This window comes from Drosophila simulans, chromosome X (assembly GCF_016746395.2).
Source record: "Drosophila simulans strain w501 chromosome X, Prin_Dsim_3.1, whole genome shotgun sequence".
Classification (NCBI taxonomy): Eukaryota; Metazoa; Arthropoda; class Insecta; order Diptera; family Drosophilidae; genus Drosophila; species Drosophila simulans.
In genome coordinates this window covers 1,876,843-1,898,214 of record NC_052525.2, presented here as the reverse complement: position 1 = coordinate 1,898,214, position 21,372 = coordinate 1,876,843, and the positions used below count along the sequence as shown (strand labels likewise).

The following is a 21,372-nucleotide window of genomic DNA, read 5'->3' as shown; positions in this document are numbered from 1 at the left end:
ATTCAATAATATATATTTTTCTTTCAAATATGCAGACACATAAAAATGTAGAATACGTTACGTTTAGTTAGCGCTTGCAGATTGATTTACATATAGATTTGCTTCAACATTACAACGACTTTGGTTTTGTCTACAATTTATTTGGTGTTGCCTTTTGTCTCGATTTTTGTCTCGATCGTTTTGTTGCGTTTCATCAATTTGTTTATCTTACGATCTAGAGCTACGAAAACATTGTTTATTGCGTCAATCGCGTTTCGTCGTGGGCTCGTTTACCATTTGTTCTGGATTGTTATCTATAGTTCCAATCAAATCGCAGTATTCTACACGGATGTCTAATGCGTTTAGGTCGATTAATATTTTATATGGCAGGAGGAGAACTACCTCTCAGCCGCTCCTTGTATACTGATGCATACATAAACGTTTGCCTCGCCGTCTCGTTTTGGGCTCAATGAAAATGCTACTGAGCTGAGTACCGAGCTGTATTTCGCATCTAAATATATATTATTCATACTCCATATGCTATATGGTAGTGTAACACTTGTATTTTGCAAATTGGCAACATTTGAACAAAGAAAACGTCGTCTCTATTTGGTTTTAATTCTTGCAACATCGAAACCGCACCGAGGTTTCACTAAAAATCGAACAACTTCTCATCGGATTATGAACACGGGTTGAGGTTGGATCGCGTGGTTAGCTTATAGACGTACTGGAGGAGGGGACGTTGGGTTGGATTCGGGTCGGGGGCACGGGGAAATCGGTTGAGGTCCGAGGCTACGGTTGCTGGGGTTTCGAGGTCCTACCCGAGAATATCGTTATCTAAAGTAAGTCACTCAAGCAATTTCTTCTTGGTGTTTGTTTGTCTACTATGGATAGTTGGTGTATGTATTACATTTCGATATTGCCTAGATACAATTTTAGAATTATTTAAGTTTAAAGCGTTTCCTTGCTCTTGTTTTTTTTTTTTTTGGTGTTTGGGTCTCCATCGATCCCTCCCTCAATATTCACGTCGTTATTTTGATTTTGGTTCGTTCTTATTGATTATAACATCGTTGTTTGTGAGATTTGTGGTCAAATGACTGCGATGAGGCCTATTGGTGTTTTGTTGCTGTTGGCTTTTGTGCTTTGGCATTCATCTCTCCCTCCGCCGGCTGCTCCATTGGACTGCGTTCTTCAATATCCATATCCGATATCCACCTCTGTCTATATGCTATAAAAATTCAACACAAGAAGCGCGGGACTTTGGGGACCCGCGCTCCAAGATCAAAACATATCGTATCCCCAGTGGGATTCATATTCGGATTCACCTTCGTTTTTTGGGGGCCACTAGGTCGCCGCCCAGTCGAAGCCAGGCTTCGACGTATTCCATTTGAATAATCGTATTATAGGCTAACTATATAAAGTACTAGATCACGCACTTACACACACGTTTGTCGTCCGATCGGGATCACCCGCTAGTGCTCAGATGGTGGGTGGAAGCAAAGACATTCGAATATTATTATTCTGGTGTCTTTGGTGGAAGGTCAGGGGTCAGTTTAGATTCGAGTGGGTGGTGGGGGTGAACACATGATTACTTATTGTTCTAACTGGGAGACGGGAGGTGACTCCCTCTTCTCCGTGGTGTGATTCAACTTTCCGTCTTGGTCGTCGAGGCGTTTTATATAAGGCTATGTTCCAAAGTGTTCGGGTTTCTTTCAGTTCGTTGGTGATGTGTGGTAACTTAACTGGAGTTGAGAACCAAAAAGGGAAAAGCGTTCAACAAACATGCGGGGAAAATAAAAAATAATGTGCTTTCGTGTATCGCATATAAAATGTTTTATTTTTCTGTATAAATACAAATATAATTTTTGTTGTTTTTTAGTTTTGTATTCGTTTTTCAGTTTTGTGGTTTTTTCTTTTTTTTCGCAAGATCAAGATGAATAACAATTTAAAGCACTTACAAAAGCATAAAGTTAAATAAGATAAAATAAGGGTATGTTTTAAATATATTACTCAAATTTGCACAATAATCTAATTGATTTACATTTCGCTGCTGCCGATTTTGAGTTATTCCTTCCTGTATATATTTTGTATTTATGATTTAGCAGTTTGTTTTTATTTAAAATTTTTTAATTTCTTTGCAGCGCCCAAGGTACTGTGCTTAAATATTGCATATATAGTTTGATTACGCTTCAGCGTTGAAATAATAAACTTAGTTAAAAACACTCGTGCATAGACAGAGAGGGTGAGGGAGAGAGAGAGAGACAGAGATAGGGAGACTGGGTAGAGAGACACAGACACACAATTAATGCATAATTTCTAAAGTACAAAATTTCTAAATACAATTCTTTCGATCATTTGAAATGTAACACAATGGACAATCGCTATAAATAATCTTCAATATACAATTAAAAATATACACACAATCACTAAATTAATGGGAAAACTAAGGGGGAAGGGGAAATCAGAAATTGGCTGCTAGAGATATAGATCTGGATCTGAATCTGGATCTGTCGAGCTGTAATATTAGTTTTCTTATTCTAGGGACGACACGCTTAAGCGCTTCTTAGCTTTTTCTTTTACCTCTAATCTGTTCTCTTCTGTTCATTTATGTTCTGTTCGGTTGGCGTCTCCGCTGTTCTGTTCTGTTCTGATCTCATTCGCATCTGTTCTCATCTGTTACTGTTACTGTTTCAGTTTCTGTTCTCGCTGTCACTCGAATCACAATCAACGCTTTTTGTATCATTATCGTTACGTGCTTACTGCCTCAGTTACTCCGCTAATTTCTTCTCTATCGATTTTGTCAACACTTACTACACTAAAAACTTTATTTGCACTCCAACCGGTAACTCGTTTCCGTTTCAAGTTGAATTTGGAGGAGGTGGACTTCACTTTTCTTCACTTTTTCGCCAACTAGATTAGAAATTAACCGATTCAAATTGAACGTGCCAGAACTAGATTTCCCTTTATAAATGGATATTTCAATGATTCCCAAATGGGAAACTACAACTATTTTCAAACATGCGATTCGTAAAATTTAAAGTTAAACAACTTTTGTGGTTTGTAACCAGCGCAATACATGTAAATATTTGTCACAAGTCAATTTTCTCATCTAAAGCGAATATTTTCAAGAAAGTGAAATACTATTAATGCCAATTCCGCCAAATTCAAGCGGTTTGGAACAGGGAACGGGGGTTATCATTTTGTTGCTGCGATTCTGCTTAAAAATGTGTTTTTTTTTGGCGGATCTGCTGCAGTTCCGCCCAGATTGTATCCTCAACTACCGGTTCGGGGATTCTTAAAATACTACTACATAAATATGCCTGGGTTTTGGGGTTTGGGGTGGTGGTGGGGTTACTGCTTTGCGTGTGCAGGGAACACTTACAACATAAAGCGAGACAATAACATAAAACTAAACATTACATTACACACAATTACAAAAAAGTATATAGATTACAATTATTAAAAAAAAACGTAGAACGTGGTACAACAGTAAAACATAGTCGAGGGATTGGGTTTTGGGTTTGGGGCGGCGGCTGGGTGACATTTAAAATGAAAACCACATGTGGTCTGTGTGCGTGTGGGGGGAGGTGGGTGTCAGGGGGGCGAGTCAAGGGGGCGTCGCGACTTAGAAATTCATTTGTCATGTTTTGCGCGGCGGTGTCGGTGGCGGCGGCAACGCAGGCGCATGGCTCGGCGGTCGCAAGCCGATCATGTCTTTGGGAATGTTTTTGAATTTTGCTGAAAGATGACGGGACTGGTGAGCAACTTGAGTATGCCAGGACGCGGCCGCAGCGGCGGCGCCGGCTGCTGCATCTTACCTGCTCCCGCCGGAGCCTGCTCCTCGCGCTGCTGTTGCTGCTTCAGCGAGTCGCTGTAAAAGTTCGACTTGCGCATATTGCCGCCCAGCCCCAAGCCGATGCCGCCCAGCAGGGCGTTGATGTTGCCGTTGCTGCTGCCGTTGCTGCTGCTGGTATTGCTGCTCCCGCCGCCGTTGCTGCAGCTGCTATTGCCGATGCCGTTGTTATTATTGTTGCAGTTGACCACCGGCAACGGCGGCTGCTGCTTCGATGCGTGCTTGTTGCCGACGCCCATGCCCACGCCCATGCTTAGGCCCATCCCAGTGCCCAAGTCCGCCGATGTCGGCGTCAGTGGCGTCTTACTCGGAACTAAACTTATGCTAGAAATTGCTGGTGGTAATGGAGATCTTTGTGAATCGTTGCCAATTTCGCCCGTGTACCTGGATGGTGGGATAAGATTGCCATTAGACGGACACTCTTACGCAGTCTCTCAGAATCCACTCACTTTATATTGGTGTACTCGCGGCCAACCTGCAGGCTCTGCTCCTCAGCTCGTTTCCGGGCAATCAGGGTCTGTATGTAGTGCTGCACCGCGTAGTAGACGAACTTGTATTGCGCCTCGGTTTGCACAAGACCGGAACGCTGCGATCGGACCATCTGAATGGTGCGCTGGATGTCGATTTCGGTATCCAATCCTGTGAGGAAACACATAGGGAAAAGAGCTTTAATAAGGTTCAAAATCTATGTGGCTTGAATTGTCTCCTTTTTTAGTTATCAATTCTTGACCACACTCAATCGTTCAAACTTACCATTGCGCACAATCTGATCGAGAATCATATCGATCACAATGAAGGTGCCAGTGCGTCCGATGCCCGCAGAGCAGTGCACGCAGATCGGACCCTACAAACAATCAATAGAGAGGGGTATTTGGTTAAAGCCAATGATGTCCCAAGAATGATCGAAGTCAAACTTACCGGCTTCTCGCCCGCTTGAGCCAGGTGACTCTGACGCGTGTTGACATCTTGCAGGAAGTTGAGCACACAGCCCGGATCGGCGGGCACTCCGTGATCCGGCCACACCTGGAAATGGTAGTGAAAGATCCGGCGCGCCGGCTGATCCCGCCACGAGACGAGGAACTCGCGCAGCGTGTAGTCACTGGTCGAGTTCTCCGAGACGCACTGTATCCGCGCGTGGCCGAACTGCTCCGATCTACCCTCGTCCGGCCAGTAGCGGGCGCATTTTTCTTTGCCGCGCTCGTATTCCTTGGTGGTCATGACGATCACTCGCGTGTTCTCCTGCCAGACCATGTTCCAAAAGTCCGTTACGGTGTTCACTTGCTGGGTGAGCAGGCAGCCCTGGGTGGCGATGTAGGTCTTAAACATCTCGCGCTCCCTCTCGCGTTCCCGCTCGGCCATCGATATAGAGACAGCCCCGGACGAGTCGTTCGAGTGTCTCTTTAGCAGGCCGGCCAGACATCCGGCTGTGCCGCTCGTGAGATTGGTGGGTGTGCCGGGTCCATTGACGCTGCTCACTCCGCTGGTGCCCGACGATCCTGGTCCGGACCCAGAGCCGGAGGAGGGCGATGAAGAGGCCGAGGATTCGCTGCGCTTGTGCTTGCTCAGGGAGTCCGACTTGCGGCTGCAGGTGGCACAGTTGCTATACGGCAGAATGGCGCTCTTCACGGCGCACTGCACGCACGTCTTGTTCATCAGCTGGCAGTTGGAGCAGTTCCGCTGTGTCTGGGCAGCCGTGCAGGCGGGGCACGAGGGCACCGAGCTGTTCAGGCTCTCCGACGAGCTGCTCATGTTGTACAGGTCGCCGTCGGTGGGCAGCCGTATGTAGTTGGCATTGATGTACTCGGCTCCGGCCACGCTGTGCTCCACGTCCAGCAGCTTGACGCGCGTGTGGTCGTCTGGAAAGCGGACAGGGAAATAGGTTAGAAATTTGGCATGGCAAATAAAAAACAAATTATTTTATAGTTTGGAATCACGGCTTTGGCAAAGGGAATTTATATCATAACTTGGTCATATAGATGAACGAACAACTGTTCTGAACAGCTATTGGTTTTTTTCATCATCAGAAGAGTTTTCATATAGCAGAAAGTATAACTGTTTTTATGAGTCAAGATTTTGGGGCTCCTAACGGATCTTAGTGGATTTCTATACTTACATGGCAATATGTTGCGGTAGCGATTCTTGAGGCGGTTCTCCTGTTTGTAGCCCTCGTTGCGCGAGAAAGTGTCCCGACTGTCCTGCTGCAGTGATTCGAACTCCTCCCAGAAACCTCCCTAGAATCGAAAGCCACCTCGGGATTAGTGTGCTCCACAATCACTGCTATCAGAGAGAGGGAACTCACCTTGACCAGCTGTTCCACCCGGGCATTGATGCCAGCCGCCGTGATTCGCGTGGCGTTGAACGGCTGTCGCAGATGCACCACGGTTCCGCACGTCTCCACCATGGGATTACGCTTGTAGTGATCGATCAGTTCCGACAAGGTGCCAAAGGATTCCCCGCCGCCGACGTCGTACTTCTTGTCCTGCAATCGGGAAATCACTCTATTGTTATCGTGGCATTTTAATGGGGGGACACGTGGTGGAGAGTCTATCTCCGAGTTCGATGGAGCGTCGAGAGATTAGCTAATAAAATCGAAAACGTGACTTCAATGTCAAATGGGAAAAAGGCCAGCTAGACATGTAAATGGCATAATTGCAGCCGCAAACCGCAGAAACCGCGCTCACGGCTAAAGTTATAGTAATAGTGGAAAAATTGTTTTGGGGGAATTACGCTGAAACTGGAACTGCACTGCTTGACCTGGTTGAAGCTCCTGGCGCAAGCAGTTTGCCCGCGCCAAGGCAAAGCAGGCATGTTTCGGAGTTTAAACAGTAGGCCTTCGATAATGTTAACCATAATTACGGATGGCAAAATGCGTTCAAGATGAACGAGTTTAAATATATTATTGCCAATTGATTTTATAATATTCTTTCCACTCCGCTCGAGCAACCATCGTAGTTAGGGAGGCTCAACTGTAGAGTTTATGTGCACATACATACATACGACTCGACTGTAGAGCCAAGGTCGCGCTATGAGGAACTTTATGGCCAGTGCGACTTTGTTGCTGCACTGCCATCGATTTGCATTTGCATTTTGCACCCTGCGAGGGGCGAGGGGCAAGGGGCGACTATAAAATCTGGTTAGTTGGGGGGTTACGTATTCAACATACCTGCCATCGAATCATGACATGCGTTACTTTGTCGTCCGTGCGCACGGAAAGGACGAAGTCGCCAGGCTTGCTCTGAGATTCACGGACGAGAAACGAACCATTCTTGCCCCGCTCCAGGATCAATTTTTCCGCTTCCTTTCCGGAAAGATTGCCATGAAACCATCTGCGGAGAGAAAGAGGAGGTTGTTAGGATATATGACTTAAATAGTTCGGCTGTGATTCGTAGATATGTATATGTAATTGTGGCCATCTGTACCGATCGATGGCGCATCCACTGAACGAACTGAGCGATTGACTGACTGACTGACTGAGTGCTCGACTGGCGACTACGTGAGCGCTCAAAATGCAATTACAAACTATACGAGAAGCGCACAAAAGCGCAAAATAGTAGAGCCAGCAACAGCAACAACAGCAGCAACCGCAATACCAACAAAAAGCAGCAACAAACAGCGCAATACGAATCGAATATGGGTACAGTCGGTACTCGGTGGGTGGAACTTCACTGGGAACATTCACTGGGATTTTATTCGAATAGGATTAGTAGTAAAGGCCATCATTGCCAGGTCTTTACGAGTAGAACTAAAAGTGTAAGCATAGCTTAGAGCTTTTGAGGGCGCACTGGGAACTGGGAGGAGGGCTCACTGTACGTATGTATATGTATGTGCTAAAGCACACACCAGCAAAAGTTCGAAGAAAACAGTCAAATGCAAGGCGACAACTGCAATAACAACGGCAATAGTGGCGAAAACACGCATACGCCGTGTGGAAAAGCGCAAGTTGAGTCGAAGCCAGCTACTGGGGGCCGGGACTTATAAGTCTACCCGTCTGGCCTGCTCAGCTTAGTTGGCTTGACAGACTTGAGATTGTCATCGCCATGGCAATTGCAGTTGGAAGCGCATTTTTGCCATGTGACACAGAAAAAGGCGGCTAAAGTCGGCTTAGACTCAAATAGAGCTCGGCTAAGCGGAGCACTAGTTGTGCAGTGGAGTTTGGTGTTTCTGTTTCTGCCGAACGAAACTAAATCATCTGTTTCTATCACCTCGATTTCCACACTATCACACCGATGTCCGCCGTTGGCCTACACACAATGGGTTCATTGGATCTGCTTTGCCTCCCTCCTACTGATTTGCATAAATAACACTAGCCCAAACAACTTGCTCTGAATGCCATTATAGACCGCGTGCTGCTGTTGTGCTGTCCATCTCTTAGCCCGCTTTCGAGTTCGTCGCCATTGAGCGAACCAAACGCAAAAATACGGAATTCGAGCAAAAATCTAGAAACAATTGACAACATTGAGTTGTCCTTAAGCCGGTTTCAATTTAGCGCCTGGGGTCATAGATATCATAAAATATGTCATCGATGCGGCGAGAATCGGGGTGTGGGAACTAAAACTAAGACTCAAAACTCATGTATAATGTATGCGGCAAGTGCTAGGAGCCGCTACACAGAAAACAATGCATATGTAATTTTCAAATGGTAATGGTAATCTCCTCCGCTGGAATTTCTTCACGTCTTTTAGTTCGACTCATGGGTGAAGCAAAGTAAACACCATTTTTTCGTAGTTTTCGTTTTGGCGATATTGAATATAAATGCTTTCTGTGCATATTGATTTGCTTTTTAGTCAGCGAAATCAATTCATCTTCCGTGTGCTGGCCTGGCTATTAATAGAAGTCCGTGTGGAAACAATTAACATTACATTAGAGCCACAAAGTGTCGGGCATTTCATGCTGTCCCGCCCGTCTCGCTCACCATCTCCCTCTCTCGCTCGCTCGTTCGCTCTGCTTTGCCAGCTTGTTACAGATTCAAGGTGGCCAAATGCGAAGCCGATCGGTTGGGAGTGATAAGAATGAGTTTGATGGGTTTATTTTTAGCAAAACGGAAGTTATAAATCCATTACAAGCAGGTCTATGCACTGGTGTGCACTGCTTGCTTACATGTAGGCGGGAACTGTGCACTGCTTGCACCAAATCGAAAGCTCCTTACCTCAGGTTCCTCTATCTTCATCTAGGCAAAATTTAGAATTTCTGGAAAAATGCTTCCGATTTCCGATATTCGTAAATACGAACTGCGCATTCTTTCGGATGATTCAACACTCACACACGATTTGCGTATGGAAAGGTTCTCAAGTTATTTGCATAAGACAATTCACAGTTTTCGGACAACATCTATTAGCACATTTGTGTATTGTTGGCCGATCGCTTGTTCGCGATCGCCGTAGCTGAGATGGTTGCAATTCGGGGACGCATCGCCCTCTGCCGTCTGACCCCGTGCAATCGAGTTGAACTTAGCAATTATCGCAGCCCACATCGATCATATCGCTGATATCCTTTGTGTCATTCTGCCGAACTGCAGAGCTGCCAAACTGTGTCTCCGTCTCCACCCATATTTCGGTGTTTATCTTTAAATTTAGCACTGTGACGATAATACAAAGCAACACAAATTGCTTCTGCTGCGCTCTCACTCAGCGATTTAAATCGGGCAGACTGGGGGTTAAAAATACAAGCAGATGGAACTACCACCACCCGAGTACGTCAGTGAAAATTTCGCACCTTTTTGCATCATTTACAGTTACACTTACAGCAGCGAATGCGAATGCGGCGTATTTGTATTTACATACGGAGGAAGCTGCGCGCCATTCATGAAAGCGCCGCTAAGGTCAACAAACAGATTTACATGCACACACGAATATGTGCAGCGTATTCGTACACAATATCCGAATACATGTACAGATCCCCCCTGAGTGTTTTAGTCGTTTCGTTTGTCACAGGTTTATTTTGCTTTTTGTGTGGCAACGCACCTGGAAAGGCGGCAGCGAAACGACTGGTATTGGGGTTACGAGGGGGAGCGCGGAAGCAGGGGAACGAGGCCTTCAATTAATTAACTTAAAAGTCGGCAAGATACTTATTGAATTATTGAATGAGCTGCTTGCCCATACCCTAACCGCCCACTCGCAAGCAGTGTGTGAAGTAGTAGTACAGTCTATTCAAAACATTGCACTTTTGAACGGTTCAAACTGTCAAAATAACCATATAAACGATGTGGAGTTGGAGAACTGGACGGGGAAAAGTACTAGTTGGGGAGAGTCTGGGAATGGATTGTAAAATTTCCATGGAGTTACAAACCCCACAGATCATAATTGGGCCTTTCCACTGAGAGCATCTTGTAGTCGCCCGACGTCATGAATTTGCACAAATAAAACGCTTTCATTTGATCAGTAGCCACAGCTCACGGTTGTGCAACGGAAAAATAAACGGAAATATGCAAAACAGAAGACAGCTCTCGAAATCCATCCATTACGGGAAAAGCAATTTCATAAATCGTTAATCAGCCTTATGGCGAGAAGAAAAACCATCGGAAGATTAATAGTGCTAGAAGGCGGAGGGTGGAGGACGGAGCTGCCCCATTGTTGACCTAGTGAAGTGACAAGTGAAATCCGGAAATCACGCCGATTAAGCTGTCAAAGCTATTCGAACGTCATCTTCAGATCATTTGGCATTATGTGCGTTTCAGGATAATGACAAGAAGATGGCCCTTAAGCAGGATACCTATAAAAGCTGAGCATAAATTTGAAAAACAAAGATCCAGTTAACGAGCCAATCAACACGTTCAGCGATAATGAATCCGTTGCGATAAAAATCGAAATAAATAACCAACAACCGAAACCGACTGCACTACCAATCCGGGCTCAACTAAAAGTCAAAGATAATTTATGGGACATAATAGTCCAGCAGATACATATGCGAGTGTTCTTAAATATTCTGGGGGTACTGTGCGAATCGAGATCGCCAAGACGGGGCCAGCCCACACAAACAATCGGACGGCACATGGCACAGCCGGGCAGATAAACACCAAGATCAGACACGGAGTGGGATGGAATCTTTGGGGAATGTGGACGCCGGACGACGGACAGCGTAACAGCGGGACATGGGTAAACATTCCGGGCGCGAGTGAAGAGATAATTCCGACCTGGCAGTGGGCCAAGATACGATGTCTGCAGTGGGCACTTCGCCGAACTCTCCCGGTTCTACAAGTGCGTAATTTCGCCAGGGGGGAGGGGGGTGTCTATCGCATTGGCCATTATCCATTAGCCAGTGCCTAACCAATAACTCAATCTTCAGCTCTAAATGAAAGAACCAATATCGCAGCCCGACTTGACAACGGGCCAATTGTGTGGGGGGGTTGATATGTTGATATGTGACCATATTTGAGTGGCGATCTGAGCTGGGCCCCCTGCCATTTGCCATTCCACTCCCTTCACCTTCTCTTCACTCGCCATTTGGCAGTCGGAAATTCATTCATATTAGAACGTCAATTTACGATTGCTTGTTTTCGAGTCGAATGCTTTGCGTAAATATTTACTCATTTTGCGTGGCAATTCTGAACACATGACAGTATGTGCTGCGCTGTTTTTTTTGCTTTGTTGCGGCGTCAACTGCCTGTGATTGCCTGCCTTATTAGGGTTAATGTTGATGGGCAGCAGATTGGCTCCAGACTTCCCTCGAATCGTCTGCTACTCCGCGACATGTGACTGACAGGCGGGGCATACTACGATGCGATGGCAACTCGAAATACCATTAAACCTGCTACGGGGTATCGCTTAGTTCGCAGAGCCTGACAACTTCATTACTCGCACTCCAATAACAATTAGTGCCTAATTTCGCACGCGCCCCAAATCAGCAGAACGCTGCTCTTTTTCTAACACTCTGGACTGGACTGCTGTCGTTTTTGGGCGACCCGAACTTACGTGTAACCATGGAGCTGGACGCGCATGGTGGCCAAGAGGGACAGCGTGCTGTTGGAGCAGCTGGCGCCGCCGAAGGCGGCTGGGAACTGGGGCGGGGTGGCTGTCCAGGAGGTGGGCGTGGCCGGGTAGGAGGCCTGCGGACTGGGTGTGAGCCGGTGCAGCGATTCCGTCGACGTGGAGGCGGAGGCGGAGGGTTGGGCGGAGAGAGGACGACGTCTGCGCTGCAGTCGGTTGTCTCGATTACTCTGCGCGTCAGCGCCCTTGGCCACGCCCTTTATGATCTGGGCCAGCTCGTCGTGGGTCATACAGTTCTTGCAGGCCGGCTCCTGGGCCTCGGGTGTCTCCGTTGGTGGGGTGACCTTTGCTTTCCGACCCTTGCTGGCCTTGAACTTGCCGCTCCTCTCGCGCTCCTCCGAGCGTCTTCCCTTGCTTCCGTAGTGCGCCTGTATGGCTCTTTCGTACTCAAAGTTTCGCTGGTTGTTGTACGCATTGTTGTTGTTTAGCGTGTTGTTATTGTTATTGTTGATATTGTTATTGTTGTAGACTTGTTTCTCCTGCAGCTTGTGATTGACCACACTGCCCAGCGAGCTGGACAACTTTTCCAGGCATTTGTTGAACAGCATTTTCTTCACACTCGTTTTCTCGCACACACCAAAACAAAAAGAAGCTTAGATAGTAGTATTCCACTGCGGAAAAATGCGTCTCGGCTGGGGTGTTTCTTATTATTTTTTTATTTTGTTATTGTTTTTGTTTTATGTAACAACTTGCCCACACACACGAACACACACTGAAAGCACAAAAACTAGAATTCTTGTTTTTTTTTTTTTGCCGCTGTTTGTTGTGCTTCTCTGTTTGCTTTTTATTGATCTTAGTCAGCTCGATTAGGGGGAAATGTCTACAGTTTGTCAAATAGAGTGCTGTTTACCCCGCATTCGTTTATTATTGCACAATCTTCTTGAGAGCCAGCAACAGCTTCTTTTCGTACGACTTGACTTTGATGGCCTTGGTGGCCACGGTGGTGCTGCTGGTGCTGATGGTGCTGGTGGTGCTGGTGGGTTTGACCTCTGCTGGGGATGCGGCCTGCTCGTCGAGTCGCGATTGTGCCGCCATCAAATGCTCCAGGACAAATGTGGCTGAAGGCATAATTTTCGCGCTTTGTCTTCGAAAAAAAACAAAAACACTCGATGGAACTTGTTGGGCGCCAGTAGAAACGAAACGAACTGCTTGCCGCTCGACGACGAACGGCGACTGCTTGCGAGCTGAGCTGAGCTGCTAACCCGTTGGATCACAACTCGAGAATGAAGCGCCTGCTGCCGAGTCTGAAGCTTTTTGCCTCGGATTCGAAATCGCAATCGGAATCGAAATCGGATTCTTGACGTTGTCTCAGCGCGGCTCCTCTCTTTGCGATTCGATTCTTCCGCTCTCTCTTAGTGGCTATATCTCTCGGACGGGAGCTGTGGCCTGGTGGTGTTCTAAGCGCTGGGGTATGAATGAATCTGAATCTTGACTGGCTGCGGACGGCGCTTTTTGTTTTTAAATCCAGCCGGCGCTCTGGTTAGCCCTTCCTGTCGATCTCGCGGGTGGGGGTTTTTATTTATGGGCTTTATTTACTGTCAGCGAGCCAGAAGTCACAAATAAATACAAAAAAAAACAGTAAATAAAACGGAGCGAAAGACGTAACTTTGGAATTGATTGGCAGTGGGTGTGTGCACAGCTTTCCGTTGGCTCCTGTTGCAGTACCTTCAAGCTGCTTGGCCCCTCAGCGGGCGCCACTTAATTGTAGCCATCCTGTGGACGCCACTTACGGTTTATTCAGAAAGCGAAAGCACTTTACATTGCAATCAACATTGCAAAAAATGACACTTTTACTTTTCATTTACTTTCAATTAAGTGCTAGAGCCACGCTAAAGCCTATAAATATGTATAGCGGCTCCACTCTATGCTGATTTCATAATGACTGTACTCCTGGATGAGTCACGGACTTCATCGCAATCAGAATCCGAATCATACACATTTCGAAAAGCAAGCACATAAGATTAATTCCAATCCGAAAATGGTCATTTCGTGATATGAGTGTGTTGTTGGCTTGTAAGAAAGCAAATACAAAAAGCGCTTTTAGCGCCGTCCGTTGCCTGCCACCGGAAATGAAACTGAAGCCGCACAGCAACTACTGTGGCGGCCATCTAGGCAAGGAGCTGGGTTGCTGGGGGGCAGGTGGGTTGGTGGGCAGGTGGGCAGGTTGGTAGTTGGGTAGGTGGGAGCTAGAAGCGAGCAGTGCCAAAGCTCTCTTACAGCGCAGGCGCAGACGTCAGAGGTGCGAACGTGCGCAGAATATCTTTTTATTTTTTGGCCAGCAAAACAGAATCGTTCGACGTGCGACAGCCTGCGAACTGCGATCTAGCAACACTTAACTTCCAGCCCCGTATTCATGCCTCCCAACGATGACGAACTATTTTTTTCCAACATTTCGTCATTGTTTTTTCGCTGGAAACCAACTAGAACTCGTTACCCAAACCACATTCAAAATCCACTCAATGGAAATTGTCTCCGAAGTGTTCGATCAAAATTGAAAATGCTCAGCTGAAACCAGTCGGGGAAACCCCATGTAGCTATGCATGCATGCATCAATGCAAACAGGATGTCCCAGGCCAGGTGGACCAGCACCGTGGAAACCACATGGGGCTTCTGGGCGCAGTTAGGTGTCGGTTAAAAATATTAGTCATTGCAAGACGAGAAGTGCATTAAAAGTGAGTAGAGAATAGAGATGATTTGAGGTACCTGTTTGCAATCGACGCAGAATTAAGAGCGAGGCCAACATTGGCCATTCGCAAGTTAAAGTTCTTAGAAATGATCGAGTAACGCAATTTAGAAGTGGCATTGACCAATAGCCTACCCAACGTGTTTACATTACGTTTGGAATTACTAAAAGTTCCGGCGAAATAGTGAGAGCCGTGAGTGCCGCCCTACCCAGAAACAAACTTGATCGGTGCGAGGTGCCAGAGCGACAGCCAGTCCCAGTATCCCCCAGTGCTCCATTCCTGAGCTCCGCGACCTTGGCTATCCCGATTTCGTTGCTGGAGACCCAGACCGCATTTGGGCACAGCCAAAACCATTCGTAGGTGCGACGGGGAGTGGGCAAGAAATAAACATAATTTATTGTTCAGTCGGAGGCGGGGGATGGTTAGTATGCCAGGCACACAGCTACATATGTGCCGACCACTGATTGCCCGCCACTCCGAATTGGGATTGGGATTAAGATTTGGTCTCGGCACCCAGGGATGGCAGCCAGGTGAGCCGAAGCCGAAGCCCAATCCGTTGGTGAAGCGTGCCGGACCGAGTGCGCGGCGACAGCTCCTCGAAATGGGTTACTCAGTCGCCAAAAGCCAATAGCCAATAGCCAATTGGCAATAGACAATCGCAAATCGATTGTGGGTCGATGCGGGGACCACTGTACAGACGTGTTCGCACTAAATCAGCCAAAAACCAACAGAACTGTTTTGCGGCAAATGCCAGAGAGTATAGTTTATGGGCCATTATACCGGGCATTTGTGAGCTGGGTATCTGGTAAATTTTAAAATGAGTACTTTGCGACCCCACCCAGAAAGGGGTAAATCAAAAATAGACGGGAAGAGGCAATTAGGAGAACTACTTATATTATTTGCAAATAATTTACAAATCATAAATTCACCGCTGGTGGGCGTGGGCTGCATTTTTCAGCTGAAACTCAGCTTGTTAACAAGAAATCATACTGTTTTCTGGCAATGAAGGATTCGTGGCACCAACTCAAGCACCAAAACAGTGTGTTTAAAGTTTTATAGGATAATTGCATGTATCTGTTAGTATCGCTAGCTCCTGCCAAACATGTTGCGTTTCCCAATCTCCAAGCCTAGAGAGACGAGCCCAGTTTCAGTTGTCGCCAGGTGGGCTTCCCCATAGCGGCCGAGATTTATGATACTGCTCCATTTTTGCCATGCTCCACCAGCCAAAAATATATCCCGAGATTTACGATCAGTGTCGTAATTCATACTATTAGATGGAATGCTACGTGAGTGCTTCCATGTAACACTTTTTTGTAAATAGCAGGGGACTCACGGCTGCTTAGTGGCGGAAAAGTATTCCTTTGGATTGGGTTGGGATATTCGGTCGGTTCGTTGGCCTGGCCCCCCGCAACTTTGATTTTCGGTCCGTCGAATCAATCCCTCATCCCCATTTATTGACGCGAATCTTTCCTCGTTTTCTTTGTGGCTCTTTGTTTTGGCGATGTTTTGGCGAGGGATTTACCTGAATATTTAATTGCGAGACGGACGCATTTGCGGTTCGTGCCGGTAGCTTTAAATTGTCATGTGCTGGGCAGTTTAGGATACCAAATATAATGAGCGATCATCTCGATTGGCGTGCACATACATACGTGCGTTTTAAATTTAATTCAGTTCGTGGGATTTACAAAGGGAAAGCACATCAAAAACTAGCCGCTGCAGTGCAATGATAATGCATTTGCGATTTGCTTATAGCTAAACATCATTGGGTCAGGTGTGATGCGCTGGCCATGTAAAGGAACAGTGCTCACAATCCAGTCTATACAATCTATTTAGATTTATTTTCCAGAATCGAAAATGAAGTTTACCCATAAATTGCAGTGTTTGATTGATAATAGTGATCATCAAATGGGAAGCACAGTTCAGCCGTCTGTTTCAATGCAGTTGATCGATTAATATTTGATTTTGATGTCGACAATTAGAGTACAATTATACAGATATTATACAAGCAAGTAGGTCTGGTTCACTTGGCACTTCTGGTGCGGTACAGTTGTGCGCTACATCCATCAATCTACCTAATGATCAAAGTATCTGGCGATGATGCTGCGTGCCCGGGGACTATGGACCATCCGTTCCACATGCAGGCCATGGCGAGGCAGTGGGTGCAATTCCACGGGGCCGACGCATCCACAGCTGGTGGAGTATGTGACGGATGGCACGATCGAGGGCACCGAGCATGGGTGTTAGAGTGGCGGCAGGTGGGGCGGACGGGCGGCCAAGTACCTGCCGCCAAATACGTGCATATGGATGAGTACATGTGCGTGTTTGCACAATCCAATTTAAAGCGTACATATGTGCACAGCGAGAGAGAACACCACTCTTCCATTTGAAAGGCTCTTCAATCGCCTTGTTCTAATCTCTGATTTCCTATTCTAACGTTTGAGTAAAAACTGCATAGGGTTTTCTCATATGTAACTTGGAGCAAATGAAACAGTTCATGTCACGGTACTTTTCTTCGAGTGTACCCTTTATAGACATTTATTGCCGCTGGTGTTATGGCTGATGCCTTAGATACAGATACAGATACAGCGACAGATCCGGATACATTGGAGGTTGGGGTAGAGATACACATACACATACAGATAGAGATACATATACAGCTACAGCTACAGCTACGTGCACGGCATAATTTATAAACCATTTGTAGGCTTGTCTTAATGGCGAAAATTGAAAGCATTTAGCATTTGAGGCACTCGAGAGCGACGGATGGGCAAGGGCGAACCCACAGGGGTTGGATCTGGGGCTCAAGTGGGAGCTGGGTAGTGGGGTAGGTGGGGCGCCATTACCCACTAGTACCCAGTATCCATTAAGTATCGCCCAACACAAACAATTCGATGGCTTAATTGACGATTGTCAGATTTGTCTTACTCCTTGACAGATCGACTGAGCTATGGAAGAAAGTGCGCGAAACTAAAGCAATTTACAATTATCTTGCAATTAATTGCAACGATTAAGTGGGCAGGTAGACAAACAGTGTACAAAAACAACCTAACCGCATTACATCGAGTGATTTGCAATTCGGTTGCACTCCAATCGCAGTTCTGACTCGATCAAAGGTCAAGATCAACGTCGAGAAATGTAATTGGGATTGGAAATGGAAATGGAAATGCAATCGGATGGCGAAATGTCGCGGGAATATTGCTGGAAGCGGGGGAATTGGTTGGTAAATGTTGGAGAATGTCTGGGCCATTCAGAAGGCAAATGCATTTCTAATGGCATCTTTCACATCTCTCCCTTAGCCAGCTCAATAGAAATTCCCGATTTTGTAAAGTAGCCAAGCATAGATGGAACTAATACTCCCCGTTCTATGCATATTAGCTTGGCTTGAGGGGCTCGCAACAGAAGGCAGACGAATTGATTTATAAAAAGCTGACCGCGTAACTTTCCACACCCCATAATAAACCCACTTTTCGGACGATTGACGTTCTCGAGCTTAATGTATGTAAATATCCTCATGATCAACCCCTAAATATATATGTGTAATTATGATTGCCTTCGATCGCATCCCTCGTTTGACGTCACCGCCAATCAAACGATTTGTGCTTTGCGACTCGCAAATCGATTATAAGCCATACAACACCTTCTTAGGCTAAAAATAAACGCCGCTCGGATCGAGGGGCTTTAAAAATAAACCACAATCGAAAATACACATTAAAACCGTCACGAGCTCCAGCCAAGGATGAGTGGCTGGAGTGCATGGAGTGGTGGAGGGGCTGGGAAACCAGGTCTGGGGGCAAAGAAGGCTTAGGGCAAACGTCTCTGACGAACAAAGGCGATCTTGATGGTGGTGGACTGGACTCTTTAGATGGCAAAGTCTCTGTCCAATGTTTAAATTTCAATGCATAGCATAATTTTAGGTTCTTCCTTGCGATATATAGTTTAAAAAACAAATTTGATTGCTCGAATTTCCTGAGATACAATTGCGAACTTCTACTGCTTCGATTCAAGATGGGTTCTATTGCTCTCCGGGGCACCTTCAAATTTGAGGGGGGCGTGGCCAGTCAAGGTGACTGACCTGTTGGGATGCGGAAAATGCAGCGCACGAGGCAAAACAACGAAACAAAAAGCAGAAGCAAGCGCGGCATTGAGAAAGGAGACAAGGCGACAAACAAGAAAGAATGTAAGAAAGAAAAAGGGAACCGTAAAATATTTGACGGCTTGGGTAGACGGGCGGGCTCGAAAATATTAATAAGCAAGAAATACAATAAATATCGACAGTATTTCGCGCGTGTGGGTTGAAAACGAACGCCAGTAAAACAACGGCGACAAAGACAATGCACTGCTTGTATGGTCACTGCTTGCGTGTGCCTGGGCCCGTGGATGAGCGTGTGGGTGTCTGCGTGAGCAACAGGTGTGTGTGGGTGCCCGATTTAAGTGGAATTAGAAATTATTCACCCACAAATCTCATCTCTGCCCGAAACCGAGTTGCGTATCGGAGACAATCCAAGAAGAAAGACCAGCTGTGAAGAGCAAAGCTTCAAGAACCGCCGCCACATTCTCAGCATCGATCTAACGCAGTTTTGACTGGTTATTAACAACATCATGTTTATTACTAGACGGTTGAGCTAGGTGTGCTTGGTTCTCAGTACAATGCTCATTCTACCAATCTAACGTTTATTCTCTTCCTTAAGTAATTAGATTCGATTTAATTTAGCTTCGATCTCTGAGCATTTTCAGTTTGAAGTACTAGTTTTTGAGTTCTTCAGTTGTTCGAGATAAAGTAGCTGTCGAAGGTGCCTAAGATTAAACTCTACTAGATCGTTGATATATATTTCATATAATATTGATATCTAACCTATGTAATATATATGATAAATGTTTAGGTTAAAGCACAAAAAAATAAACAGCTGTTCGCCGTAGGAAGAGCAACAAAAGTCTTGGGACAGAAGCGCGAATGGGGAGTAAGGGATGCGGAGTATGGCCCTGGACCACTTTCGATTTCAGTTCCCAGTTCCCAGTTTCAGTGCCAGTCTCAGTACCGGACCCAGTACACGATAGCGTTTGAGAAAGCCTGATAAGCAAAGTGCTCGAAACTGATGTTTGGACTCTTGAGTGCTCACACAACATCGTTTGTAAACATGGTGCATGAATAATAATCCGACCCAAAAGCAAACAAATACGATTCGTCCTTGGGCAATGCGGAGTGGAACTAATGTAGGTCATCGAATTCGATGAGAACAGGTTGGCCGTTTGGCTGGTGACCCAATTTTAGGTGAATCTCTTGCATCCGTTGACGTCAGTCCATTTCGGAACGTGTGAAAAAAAGATAGTCCGACCATTCGGAGGGCATTCCAATGGCATGGCCTCAGAAGGTTGCAACCAGCCGTAAGACTAAAGCATCTTCTCCTGGCATAATCAACTTGGAAATAAAACAGAATCCCGGAACACATCAAGGTACATATGTAAGTACCTTGAGCACAACATCTATCAAGCGCTCAAGAAGGCCAGTTCCCGTATCCCATATTGCGGACTAGCCACCCGGCTCGGGACTCACCTTTCCGTGGTGGGCTCGGCGCAGATCAGCGGCTGCTTGAGTTCGATGGCCTGGCCGTTCTTCTCCTTTAGCTCGCCATTCTCCATGTAGTATTGTACCAGTTCCGGCAGTGTGGCGAACTTTTCACCTGCAAAAGGAGGACGATTCACTGTGGTGAATTGGGTGACCGAGTGGGGGGCAGGGAACGGCAGCCACTTACCACCGTAGAGATCAAAGAAGTCGCCATTGTTTTGGATTTTGATGTGGGTCACCTCGTTGCCGCGGCGCACGGAGAGCGTGAAGGCGCCCGGATTCGAGGAGGAGAGGCGGGCGAGGAAGGAGCCGTCGAATCCCTGCTCCTGCAGCAGTTTCTCAGCTTCGATGCCAGATATCGTTGGGTGGAACCATCTGCAGAGTGGAGGGAATACGGTTTATGTCAGAGTTTAGACAACTGTCGCTGCTCGCCGAGCTGGTTACCCGGTGGGCAAACATATGGGTGTTGTCAGCTGCCACTGGCCACTGTGCGAATGTCGTTTATGGTCAGCCTCCGGTCCCTCCGGCCCTGCATACCAAGTGGTCATCAGTGGCAGGTGCAGTGGCGCACAGTGGGGTGTGTGCATCGTTTTCGGTCAATTGTCACTGGTTACCGCACTGCTTCCGCGGTGGGCAACAGGCTGAGGCTGAGGATGAAGCAGTGCAGCGGCAACAGATCCGCTGCATCCACCCTGACGCCCCCCCGCGCCCAACACTTTGGTGCACTTTTTATCTCAGCAGTTTTGTTTTTTGTTTCTGTTTCTTTTTCGCTCTGCCTTGCTTTTGTATCTACTTATACATATGTAAATAGCCCAGTTGGGAGCGGAGCGTGCGTGCGTGTGTGATTGCGAGTGTGTGTCCGTGTGTGTGTGAGTGTGTGCGAGACTGCGTGCGTGTGTGTGCGGAACATTGTCGTATTTCTTATTGGATTTACCTTCGCGATGACATTTTCTTATTGAATGCACACTTAAAAAATAAATAATGTTGACACTTAACGGAAAAAAATGAAACTTATGAGTAGATGCTTTGTTTAAACTTATTTTTACAGTTGGTTGGTTGGATACAAAAAAAAAACTATTTTTTTACTGGGCTGTGCGGTGTGGCCAGTCGACTTAAAAAAAAAACTACAAGGTGCCAGGCGAAATGGGTGCAGATCTTGGGCGAGCACTCAGCACGGACATCCACCACGGACATGCGGCCACTCAAAGATTGATTTTGCACTTTGCCCTCTATTTTCGAAACGTTGTGCCACACTGTCCAGAATTCCGTTAAAATTCGATTCGGTGGGGCAAAGTTAGTAGTTCACCCTAA

General features: G+C 46.4%; 1 protein-coding gene across 7 annotated transcripts; it reads right to left on the bottom strand.

Annotated features, from left to right (window-relative positions):
• Nucleotides 1-56: 56 nt before the first annotated feature.
• LOC6739945 (tyrosine-protein phosphatase corkscrew) lies at nucleotides 57-21,179 on the bottom strand. 7 transcript variants are annotated; one of them, XM_039296750.2, is made up of 11 exons: nucleotides 20,996-21,178; nucleotides 20,249-20,436; nucleotides 20,050-20,176; nucleotides 6,996-7,158; nucleotides 6,132-6,311; nucleotides 5,946-6,063; nucleotides 4,751-5,688; nucleotides 4,586-4,676; nucleotides 4,282-4,471; nucleotides 3,798-4,216; nucleotides 57-3,717 (listed from the first exon to the last, which is right to left on the bottom strand). In XM_039296750.2, the coding sequence occupies exons 1-11, from the start codon at nucleotides 21,007-21,009 to the stop codon at nucleotides 3,620-3,622; spliced, it is 2,526 nt and encodes an 841-aa protein (XP_039152684.1). In that variant the 5' UTR covers nucleotides 21,010-21,178; the 3' UTR covers nucleotides 57-3,619. The 7 variants fall into 7 exon arrangements, with proteins under 7 accessions (XP_039152684.1, XP_039152682.1, XP_039152683.1 ...); XM_039296748.1 differs by lacking the exon at nucleotides 20,996-21,178 and adding an exon at nucleotides 20,506-20,822; XM_039296749.2 differs by having other exon boundaries at nucleotides 57-4,216; nucleotides 20,996-21,179.
• Nucleotides 21,180-21,372: the final 193 nt, after the last annotated feature.